Source organism: Nothoprocta perdicaria, unplaced genomic scaffold, assembly GCF_003342845.1.
Source record: "Nothoprocta perdicaria isolate Ctin4 unplaced genomic scaffold, notPer1 scaffold_67, whole genome shotgun sequence".
Lineage (NCBI taxonomy): Eukaryota > Metazoa > Chordata > Aves > Tinamiformes > Tinamidae > Nothoprocta > Nothoprocta perdicaria.
Window position 1 is genome coordinate 2,732,319 of NW_020455943.1, and position 12,505 is coordinate 2,744,823.

General features: G+C 39.9%; 1 protein-coding gene across 2 annotated transcripts in view; it reads right to left on the reverse strand.

Moving 5' to 3' along the window:
* PPHLN1 (periphilin 1) overlaps positions 1-12,505 on the reverse strand; it is a 57,386-nt gene that overhangs the window by 22,804 nt on the left and 22,077 nt on the right. For both annotated transcript variants that reach the window (XM_026050278.1, XM_026050277.1), the window contains 3 exons: positions 10,494-10,576; positions 6,054-6,173; positions 3,343-3,480 (listed from right to left, as the gene is read on the reverse strand). In XM_026050278.1, the coding sequence (XP_025906063.1) occupies positions 3,343-3,480; positions 6,054-6,173; positions 10,494-10,576 (341 nt within the window). The remainder of the gene's footprint in view (positions 1-3,342; positions 3,481-6,053; positions 6,174-10,493; positions 10,577-12,505) is intronic.

The following is a 12,505-nucleotide window of genomic DNA, read 5'->3' on the forward strand; positions in this document are numbered from 1 at the left end:
CTTTCAAAAGCAAACTTTGAAAAGTCTGATTTTCAGCATCTTCCAGTTAAAAAAAAAAAAAAAAGTTATTAAACAAGGACAAGTAAATGAGCAATTAATCTAGCTGTTTGCACATTCTGAAATATTATTCTGCTGAACCTTTTAAAATATCATTCCACTGAAAACATCCAGTCAGCAGTAATTAACCAGGCCCAGTGGTAAGCAGTAATACTCAAAACAAACATACAAGAAAAAAGGCCAAAAAAGGAAAAAAAGGCCAAAAAAAAATCCTATATTTCCTTCTTCAATTCCAGAGCTTTGGGGTAATGGAAAAATGGACATCCGAGTGCCAGATCTCATTCAGAAATTGAGACCTTTGATTTATTTTTTCTCCAAAATCAAGGAAAGTACCTGGCTTATTTCAGGAAATTACTCTTTAGAAAATAATAGATTTTCCGAGGTAACTTATGTCACTGAAAGTTGCCCGTGCAAGGTTTAGGAAACTGGACACATAAGGATGTGCTCGTCAGCACAGCATGGCAGACCTGATGTCTAGACAAGATAAGCAGCAGGCTTCTTGGAGCACCCTTCAGGAATGCCTGCTCCTCGGGCCCACGAGGGAAAACAAAGAGATTCCCTTTTGTGCAACACTGACAGCGAATTGCTCCAACTGTGGATATAACACCAGGGACATAATTACCATTAAACCAGAACGACAAAAAAAAAAGAGCACCTTACGTGCTAAAAGCATAAGCTGATCCTTAACTCGATATAAACAAAACCAGCTCCAAAACAATATATTCATATTACATGCTGTTAGATTAACAGGAAAAGGTGCATGAAACTGGGTAAGCGGGCCAGCAGCACAGTAACATCCACAGCTGCATTCAGGTCCAGATCCTACAAGTGGCTGTGGAAAACCCGGCGTTGGAAGGGGATGGCAGCAAGGGCTGGGACCTGCAGCTCACGGGGGGCACAGGAGAGCGCCCAGGGCGGCAGCGACGGGGAGCCGGCAGTGCTGGAAAGAGGGATTATCCGGAGAGCAGGGATGGGAACAGGCACAGTCATGTATTATCTGCGTGTGTATATATATTATATTAACAATATATGGTCAATGACTAATAGGAACCATTTAAGATCACATTACATTTCAAGGCTGCATTTGGTGACTGGGTCACTGCAACTTAAGGGAAGGGATGGATAGATCACAACAGAGCCAAAACATGAGCGATAAATAAGAGACTGAGATGGAGTTATGGAAGAAACTCGCCCATATGAATATTCCACTCGATTAGCTGAGAGCTTCTGTTTGCTTCTTTCTTAAAGGGAATAATATCCTAGTCCACAAGGCCCCCTTCCCAGGGGCACCAGCCTGGCTGGAGCATCTAAATCACACACACCTAAACAAAATTTACTTTTATATCCTGACAGCTACACGACGATTGTGAAATACGGTGAATTTTCACGAAGTTTATAAAACAATTATGGCATTTACATTTATAGCATAATGTTGAATTTTCTGGAATTAAATATCTTGCTGAAGTTGCAATTAATTACTTTTAAACATCTACTTGAAAAAAATCTAGGTTCTAGGTCTAACATTAATTTAATTGGTTAGACCAATACTCTCTCTAGATAGATAGATATATAGGTAGATATAAGGATTTTGACTATTCTTTAGTCAGTTGACTAAAGGTATGGAAAATGTGTTTCAATCTAAAAAATCTTATTTTAGCTTGTGGAAGGTGAGAGCTTCAATATTTAAATCAGCAACAGGAGGAACTGGTTCTATGTCTACGAAACCAAAATCTTTAAATTATTCCTCAGGCTATTCTGAGATAAGCTCCTAAAAGTTCTCTCTTTTGCAGAGCATAAGCTGAATCTGTTTGGAGATAAGTGCCAGCTCTCCACCAGATAAGAGGAATGTCCTTTACGAGATATCTAACTTTACTAAGCCCAAGTGCTCATCAGCCTTGATTTTATAGCCCATTCCTAGGAGTTGGGAGCAGAGCTTTCCCAGAATTGAGTTCACCACCCATCTATCAGCACAATGACCACAACTGCTGTTTTCTCAAGATCTGCCCCTATTCTTCAACACTGGCACTTTGTGGGTTTTAAACAAGTCACAAAATTATCTCTTTGGCAGTAGCTGATTCCCTGTACAGCCCTGTACAGGCTGCCAGGCACAACCCACAAACTACACCATGACCCACAAGCTACAGTCTGCAAAGTGGGAAACACACAGAGTTACACAAAATCATCATTAAAAAGCTGAATCAAAAACAACCAAGCAGGAATCTGCATTAAAGTGTTAAGGAAAAGGAATGGTGTCAGAGCACAGCAAAGGGGCCTGCAGGCGATGCCATAATGGCCACTGGAATTAAGGGGGAAAATGGAGCTCCCAAATGAGCTTCCAAGGATTATCCAGGACAAGAGCAGGGAGCTATTTTTCCTGAAATTAGAAAGCTATGAGGAGGAGAAGTGATAAGAGATCTGATTTCCTTTCAGCCTATCATAGGCACATACTGTCAGCATTTGAAGGCAGAACAAGTTTGAATAAAGTCACCTCTCCCACTCACACAGAAATTTTAAATGCAAGTCTCCAGATTTGGACAAAGTAGTCCTAAAAAAGAAAAGTCAGAGCACTTTCCTCCAAAACCTCCATTTCTAAAGGACACAGAAATAAAACATAATCACTTCGTTACTGATACATGAAAACCAGTAGGTAACTGTAGATATTTTGCTTAACTTGCAGTCACGATACTAAGGACTAATTGATAGGTTGACAGATGAATAAATTTCCACTAAACTTTCTCAAAGGCTCAAATTTATGAGGAAGAGTACGAGAAATCTCACTACATACTAAATAAATCTCCAAGTACTCCAGAAGGAACAGAATAGGACATTTTCAAGCACAATAAAATGATATATTAGACAATATCCTACTCTCAGCCAAATATAAAATGTTGCAATCAAAACAAAATCTGTAAGTTCTTATTTTTAAGAGTTCAGCTCCATATTTTAAGTATATAATTTAAGAGCATTACAATCTGAAATTAAATTCATTCAATCTCACATTTTAAGTGTATTTCAAGTACTTGTGGTATGGTTGAATCCGAAACAATTATTCAAAGAAATGGTCATTTTTTTGGATGGAAAAAATAGTTCTGCCACATATGTTACCATTAATTCTTGCATATGAAAGAATTTCATACTTCTTCAGTGATATATAAGTATTAAATAGGGTAAGATGCTATCTCACGGGATCAAATAACATTAATATTATGCTCCAAGGAGAGCAGAAAAGAAGATATATTTCTAAAGAGAGGACACAGCCAGTGCCCCAAAGCCTGCAGGACTCACCTGCTCGATCTCCTTGGTCTTGGCTGCAATCGCCTTTGATCGGCCGACGTGGCCATCCTCAAATAACTCCGGACTATCCGTGAGATTCGCTTCCGTTTCCTCTGCTTGTTCAACGTACAGTGGAGCTGAGGAGCCAGCCTTCAAAGAAAAAGATTTTTCACATTTGGGAGAGCAAAATAAAGATCTCAAGATCGGAGAGGAAAATACAAACAGCAAATATGGTTATTCAATTAGATATAACTTTGCTCATCAAGGCTATTAGTGGAATATTACTGCTACCAGGCAGCAGCTACAGTTAAGGAATTTAGAATCCATAGATAACGTGACATCGTGAAAAAATGGGACTCAGTCTTTAAAGCTGGGAGAAGAATGATGTTGGACAACCTTTATTTGCTCTTCCTTGGCAAAGGACTCACATAGGTGATATTTGCAACACCTACGAGCAATAAAGCCAAAATAAGAGTGGGATTAACTTTCTGGGAAAGAATAAAAAGAATTAAAATCACAGATAAATAAAAATGACCAAACTAGAGGGTCGCCAAAAAGAGCTCAGCTCAGCTCAACATTCAAACCTACAGGCAAAACAACAGAATACATTATATGCTGAATTGCAAAAGTAAATGCCACTTAGAGGCTTCCTAATACTGTGAAAGAAATTTCAGGACTACCAACATTATATGAGTTTTCCTTCAAGACAGAAATAAGATCGTGCCCTTGTCTCGGACTATACCAACTCCCACTGCAAGGAGATGGAAAAAGAAAGCATTACTGCAGCATATTCAAATGCAGTATTATACAACAGTAAAACAGTCAAAAGACTTGAGAAGTGAGAAAGATGCACACAAGTACCTCCTACTATTAAGAAATAAAATTGAGTGAAGCCAATTTGGGAGGCACAACCAGCAGGAAACAAAGCAGGGTGATCTTGAAGACTGGAGTAGCAGAAATAAGGAAAGACAGTGAAGTACAAAGGCTGCTATTCATGAACCAAGAAGACCTTGTGCTAAACGCTCTGAGCTTATCCACTGGAAATGCAGGAAAAGGACAGCCTGGGATTCTATTGCTGGGAGAGGCCCTAATCACTCTCACCTTGAGCTAATGGAGTCAGACTGAATAGAAACTACCTAGGTTATAACCTAGGTAGTTAGGTTGCACAGGGATGAACTGTCTCTTGAACACGAGGTGACTTTTTTCTCTCCATCAACACCTAACGGTTACATGACTATAATCAAACACAATGATCTCTACAAAGACAGAGATGTCCATGGGATTTAAGATCACAAGATATATCTGAGGACACCCAGAAGCAGCACGTGCAAGACTCTGGAGAAACTATAGCCATCATCTCAAACCTTCATCTCCAACGAATTCCATCATCCTCAGCTTTCATCTCAAATTGAAGAAAAGGATAACTAAAACGCTTGCAGGATTAATACAGACTACTCACAAAACACCCACTGCACAACATTTGCTGTATACCAAATGACAGAGAGAAGTTTCCTTTTAGGGATAAAGGTGCTAGCTAAAAATACCATCTTTACTAAGGACTTGCTACCATCTTCGCCAGAAATTACTGCCCACCAATCTCACCAGCCTGGGTGGGTCAGCTTTGATGAGTCCACAAGTCGGTGGGACTCAAAGTCTCAAGACACATTAACACACGTTCATGAGAGCATAGCAGGGAATTCTTGAAAACTATTTAGAGAAATAAGGCAACAAGGGCTCCCTCAGGAGCCTCCTCCTCTCTGGAACGGCCCTTGACAACATCTAAGTGATGGAGAACATCTAGACCTACACACAGCAGCAATCCCACTGACCTGTGTGCTCCTACAGTCAGAGATTCAGGTTATTAACTACATGTATTCTTTGCACTGCCACAAGATCCACATCTGAGCCAAAAAGCAAGAGGTTTGCTAACCCCTTACCAATCTAGCTGCACGAACACTGCCAACTTACTAACTTCAGTCATAAATCCAATGGCTTAGTTCAGAAAAGTCGATTCAAAATGTTCAAACTCGACCACTCAGCTTTCCCTGAGGTGCCCTAACCAATGCTTGCAGAGCCTACTCTGCTAGCACATCAGTAGAAGTAATCCTGACAGGATGGCAGCAACAACTACATGACTCCCAATGCAGCAAAATCAGACAAAGAAACAACGCAAGCACCTATCTAAGGGCAGCAAACGAAATGAAGACTGATACAGGCTATAACAGAGCAAAGGGCAGACTCCGAGGAGAGATGAGAACAGATGGGTATAAACCGACAGTCCAAAGAATGTTAAGTATTAATGGGAGAATGAATAAATAAATAAATAAATAAATAAATAAATAAATAAATAAATAAATAGTCCTGGGGAAAAAATCTAGCATAAATAAAAATCTAATTTTTAAGATGGAAGAGGGCTGCTTTCTGGAAAGAATACGTGACACAGCAGGCTGCCCTGGCAGGGAACTGAACCCAAAGAACCAGACTTTTCCTCCTAGTTTTGTGTTTCAAATGTCCCCTCCAAGTACCTCAGAAGGTCCTTGCTGCTTTTAGGAAGCTCAGCAGGCAGGCACCCTTACGCCAGTACAAGGGTCCCCTGCAGTTATTTTGGTAAATAACCCCCCAAAAAATCACAAAGCACAAGGCTTCAGTCTCCCTCTTTCTTCCTTTCCATAATCACAGCCCAGAGAGGCAAACGCAGGGGCAAACTGGAGGTCGTGGCTTACCTGGTAGTCGGCGATTCCCGGGAAGTTGCCTTCATCCGCCTTCTCCGCCTTCTCGGCCGCCCACTTGCTGGCAGCTTCCGCGAGCTCCTTCTCCGTCAGTCTGCTGCTCTTGTCCAAGGCCTGCACGGAACCAGCACCGAGGAGCTTTAACACGGGATGCCTTTATACACGGAAATGCGCCTTTAAAAACTAGAGAGTTAGTCAGATCCCAAAATATTTTAAAAGGAAAGCAACGTGAAGATACCTTATTTGCTAATTGATTGGTTAAAAAACTAGAAAAAAAAAGGAAAGAATTCAATGAATGTCAATAGGACGTTAAAAACGCTACTTGCAGTGTCAATGTTACTAAGTTCACAGGGTAGATGGAATGGAAAAAAAGTCCCACACTTTTACTGAGTTTAAAGAGACTTGGATCAAATGGGAGCTAAGCAGAAGTTGGAAACAGGTGGGACTGAGTTGAAAATTAAATTCAGTTTGCAGGGACAAAAGGCTGGAGCAGTAAACATGCTGTACAGCATGCTGCACAACCTAAGCTAACTGAGGACAGGAAGAACCCTATCCGTATTTAGAAAGTAACTACACAAATTTTAAATGATCAGAAACACATCTATTAAAAACCACTAATTTTTACTTGGAATAAATGTTGATCATTTATAGAATCAGGTGTGGATTTATGGACTTTTCATCTACCTTTTCAAATGGAAATGGTCACATAAGTAGTATATAAAAACTGATTTCACTTTAAGAATATGATCCAGCTTCTACAAATACATGGTGACAAATACCCATGTACGGAAAACTTGAGGAATAGCTAATTTTATGAATCTCATTTGCAACATGTGGATGCTTTATTTGTACAACTGTATATACAAAAGCATCCACTCAAGAATCAATACAAGTGCAATATCCAGAACTGCAGCACTTAGATCCAAAAAATACACAAAGAAATGCTGCTGTCTGGAAGGCTGCCACAATCTCCAGCCAAAGGCTGGTTTCTAGTTACTTAACCAATCCAGACCCAAAAATCCTGGGCCAGTTACTATCAGCTCATTTGAAACTGGATCAACAGGCAAAGGAGAGAAATATTGTGACGTGCAGTGAGGCTGCTTCATCTTCAGCCCTGCTGGTGTTCCCTCAGGTAAATACACTGTGTACATCTCTGTGCTGTGGCATGGGCATAAGGGCAGAATTCACCTGTAGACCAGCAGGGACAGAGCCCTTTGGGATTCAGCATCACGCCTTTATCCCTCTTCTCTATCACTATTTATTCCAGAATTAGAAATTGCAGAATTAAACAAGTCAGCAAGCAGCACAGCCTAAGAGAAGTCTGACTTGCAGACAGGGCAGTAATAGGGTTGCTAAGAGGGAGGGTGATATAATTCATAATGGAGCATAATGTACCTCACCTTTCCCAGCTACGGAATGATTCCTACCCTCTCCACCAACTACAGCTGCCAAGTTCTCCCCCCGTCCTCCCCACACGTTTTTCCCCCCAAAGGACGCCTCACTTTTACCTTAAGCCTGACTTTTTTGTAGCTGCCAAAAAATCTTGTATTATGGTTCCATTATACACTCCTCCCTTTCCTCAAATGCACCTCAGGCCAATACTAACAAAAAGAAAAGACCAGTATCTTTGTCACTGATAGTCAGCTTTGCATGAGATGAAGATAAATAAAATCTCACATGACTTTAAATATTTCCACAAGCTATGGCTTGTGGAAACTAACCACTCAATTACCTATGGGAATACAGCAAAGAGAATTTGATTTACTTAATCTTATTATATTAAATCTACAGGTCTATGCATTAAAAAAAAACCTCTTGACTGCACTTTATGTAACAAAATAATGGTATTTTCGCAGGATAGTAGGAAAATTTAAAGAAGGTGAAAACGTTTCTCAGAGAAAAATATCTGCATGTTTTTCAACTACTGAGGTTTAAAGTACCAAAAATGCACCTCTGAGAATAATCTTTTTTTTTTCTTTTTAAATAAGAAAAGTAAAAAATAAACCAGAAAACCCCAAACACCCAAAGCCTGTGGGGGAAAAAAAAAAAAAGGTGTTTGCTTTTTTCTTGCTTTTTTCTCCCCCCGCTCCTTTCTTATGCATAATATAATAACAGCAAAAACCTGTCAGCTTACTGATATCTTTGCTGGGAAGATTTCCCTGTCTCATACATCTACCTTTTGCTTTAATTATGTTGGATACAGCCTCCAAGGCTTGTAGTCCAGACAGCTATTAAAGAAAAACACAAAAGATTTCATGCAGCAGTTAACTAAACAGATGCTTAAGATCAGATAACACCAACATGTCTTAATTCATATGCATGAATATGTAGAAAAATAATTAAAAGGCACAGATAAAATATCTTTCAGATTTGCATACAGTATCTACACTGAAAGGTGATATTGCTGCAGAAGCACAAAAAAAGAATAACAACTATTTCAAAGGTAAATTATAACTTAAATGTGATAGTGTTTAGCACTCTAAGCTCTAAAGTAAAAACATCTAGCTCATTTATCAAGTTTAATTAAATTGCAAGACTCTGACCCTAGAAATGTTTATCAAGTGCCATTGAAGCTTTTGTTGTTGCTATTTCCAGGTCAGAGAAACACTTGCACAGCCTCCCTGGCTGGAGGAGCCCAGCCACCGCTCCCGGAGGCCCCACTGATGGATTGGGCAGCAGGATGGACGGGATGTACAGGAGAAAGTGCTGAACAGCACTGCACTGCACACACCTCATTCCTGCAGCTCGTGCTTCACAGAGCCACAGGATGGCTGAGGTTGGAAGGGACCTCTAGAGATCATCCATCCAACTCCCTGCTCCAGCAGGGACACCCGGAGCACGGGGCACAGGGCGGCATCCAGGTGGGATTGGAAGATCTCCAGAGGAGGAGACTCCACAGCCTCCCTGGGCAGCCTGTGCCAGGGCTCTGTTTGCTGGGCAGATATCTGTTCCATCCAGGGAAATGATTTGAAGTCTCCTATTTGTGTGTATCCTACATCAGCTCTGCCAGTGGATCCAGGCAAACCTCTGGCACCAAAACAGCACAGCAGAGATTAGAGCTGACTGAGGAGGAAAGCAAAGTGTTTAAGCAGTGCTTGACAGTTCAAGCTTTCACTCCATATTACTGCCAAGTAAAACATTTTGCAACACATTTGTATTAAGCAAGGATTTAGTATTAAGCAGCAATATGCTAAGTTCGTCAGGAAAACAGGTGGCCTAATTATAAAATTTATTTTATAATCTAAATTAGTGCAACTTGTGCCATGGACCAGCTTTCATCTCGCTCAGCCCATCTACATGGCTAAGAGCACCCTGAGGCCTCCTCGCTTCAGGACATCAGCGACGAGCTGGTGCCTCGTGCAGCGCTTCTGAACAGCTGCATAGGGAGGAACCACTTAGAGAGACAGAGCATAACTAAAGCCTGCTTTTATTTTCTTTTTTTTTTCCTGCTAATTATTTCCTTCAGTCTCACCTTTGCACAAAATAGCACATTTCTTCCTTACAAGATGTTTTCCCTTTAAGTGTTCCACTGTTTTTCTTTAAAAGACTCAAAAAACTAAGCTAGTACACTATGCCACTTTGGGAGAATGCTGCTTTTTACAGCACCTTATTCACTTAGAACAACATATTGCATTGTTTCCTTACTTCTCGTTAAAGTACTTCTCAAAAATTCAGGGTAAACGTTCCCATAGAAATGCTCACTTTAACCTCAAATATAATTTTAAGGCAAGCAGCCTGTGAAGCAAAAACCTTTTTATTGCCACAGAACTGCGAGAGCAATAGTGAATGCTGATTGTTCACTAGTGTTTATTAGCCTGTCTCTTCAACAAATTAGCATAATCATGTAGTTGGGGCTCAGCCCACAAGATTTTTGGATGGGACATTAAACAGCATCGCTCAGAAATGGCATTGACCAAACTGTTTTGGCATGCAGCTCTGTTCCCAAGGAAATGGCACCTTTCTTGCCAGCAGCCCTGCTTGCAGGTCAGCTCTGCCAGCCAGACACTTCACCAGGCTGACAGGGATGACACTGTTTCCAAATCCAGCGACAGCTTCAGCAGCACCGAGTTCAGAGCAAGTGCAGACGTGTCGTGTGGGTCACTTGTTCCTAACACCTGGTTTCCCATTTTCATTCCTTCTCTACCATTACAGATTTTGGAAAATATCTGTTTAAAATACATTCAAAAGTCTCCTTCTCCTACAATGTTAAAAAGTGGTATGGAGTAAAAGGCTTGCCTTTGTCTGTAGCTTCACAGCATTATCAGCATCTCCCCACCAAAGGAGGAGTTAGTAGAAACCCATCTGTTGGGCTGCACAACATTTCAAAATACCCTTTTCCTTAACAGCTGCAGATCCTCCCAAAGGATCTGTGCCCCTGCAGGAGGGGAGCGACCTGCAGCCAGGCCGAGAGAAGCGCTCGGAAAGGAAATTCACCTTTGCTGAGGGCACTGCTGTGGAGCCTGACGGCGACGCGTCTCTGGACGTCTTCAGTGACTGAGATGAAGTCCTCTCTTTACCTAAAATTAAAAAAAAATGCAAAATTAAAGATGTATTTTGCAAATATATTTATTCGCTTGGAAAAACTGGAGGGGTAATTGCTTAATTCAGACAGGAAATCTATGCTAGTCCCCATCTTCCCCTCTAGCTGTCTGCTGGCAAGCATCAATGTGATAACAGTGTGCATTTCTTTTTTCCAGCATTTAACTGAAAGGGCATATCAATATGATTTGGCAAGGTGATATAGATTTGCTTTGTAATATTCCTAGAGTGAGCTTACTAAAAAGTGAAATTAAGAATTCCTATCTTTTTATTATATTAATATCATATATTCATATGATATTATAGAATTATACAAATTATATAAATACAGTGGGATACATCAACAACAGGCTAGACTGTGTTTGAAGCAGATCTGTTGTCACCAGGCCTAACTCACGACACCAGCCACATTCACTGTATAATGTTTGACTATTCACATATCAAAAACTGCTGATAGAAACTTACTGTGGTTTCAATTGCATATATACTCATTCAGTTAAAGAGATATAGTCTATCAAATACTTAAATACTTATTTTATAACTAGATTATCATAATAGAATTATGATAATTTGAGTTCAAGTAACAAAGAGAAAATATGACATCTCATTCCTAAATGAGCTATGTAAATTCTATGTAAAGAAATGCAGATTTCTTTACATACTTCATGCTATAAATTAAGATTGCACCCAATATTGTTTGTATTTAAAAATAGTTATCTATAAAAATAAGTCTATGCAAAATGTACACAATATATAATAGACATTTGAAAAGTTTGCCTTCTACCTTTTATGCATATTTCATGGTATCGTGTGTATATGGGAGACTATTCATACACAGCAAACATCAAAACACTGCTCACCTCTGCACACTGTTAGAGGCAAGTGAGTTACTGCCCTGCCAGAGGCTTAGGAAACAATTAAACAATTGCAAAATCCTCACAGCTACTGATGCTTCTTTTGACTATGCTGCTGAAAATACTTGGGGGAAGACAACAGACAAATGTATTTTTGCTTTTACACTGATGGCATTTGGCAAGACAGCACATGGCTGGACTATAAACTGCAGTAAACTGCAGGCAAAAGTAAACTTCCAAAAACCCTTGATAAAAACACTAAATAGAAAACTTATTGGAAAAAAAAAAAAGCAGTCATATTAAAGAATTTCCAGTGGCCACAAAACCAAAGATGAACTATGAGTTACCCTTAACCACAAAGGCTTTTCAATAGTCAAATGAAAACTAACAAAAAAGGCTGTAAAAAAAGTTAAGCTCTGCAAAGTCAACACATGAGACACAAACAGAAAAAGAAGATGGAAATAATCACATCTTTAATTTGCCACATCCTCCCAGAATCACAGACCATCTCCCTGCTCCCACTAACAAAGCAGTTTTGTCTTTGCAATACCTGCTTTACAACACTCTATATGTATCCTACCTCCCTTTAAGTGTCCCAAACTACTCAAACTCTGCCTTCCACACATCTCCTTCATCACACTAGACTCGCTACAAATCATTTCAGATGAGTATATTATACAGCTCTATTTGAATAGTGGAACCAGATGAAAAAAGTGACAGTAAATGAACTAAAATTAAGGAGAGAAGCTGCTATTTATTTTTGAGATACTATGGGGAGAATTTTTACTTTGAATGTCTGTAAGTATTTTTGAACCTACCACACAAAACCCTGACTACACAATCAGATGCGACACTTTTTAAGCACCTCTTCTCACCTTCCTTTCTCTTGACTCTTTTCTCTGGTTTCTGAGGTTATCTGCCTCCACTTCACTAACAAACACAAAAGAAACTGTGCCAAGTTGCAGGAACTGCTGAAGGATTCCACAGTTTTATCTTGTTTCTCTCAGCACTTTTTGCTGTTCCTACTAAATATGATCTGCACATCTATAATCC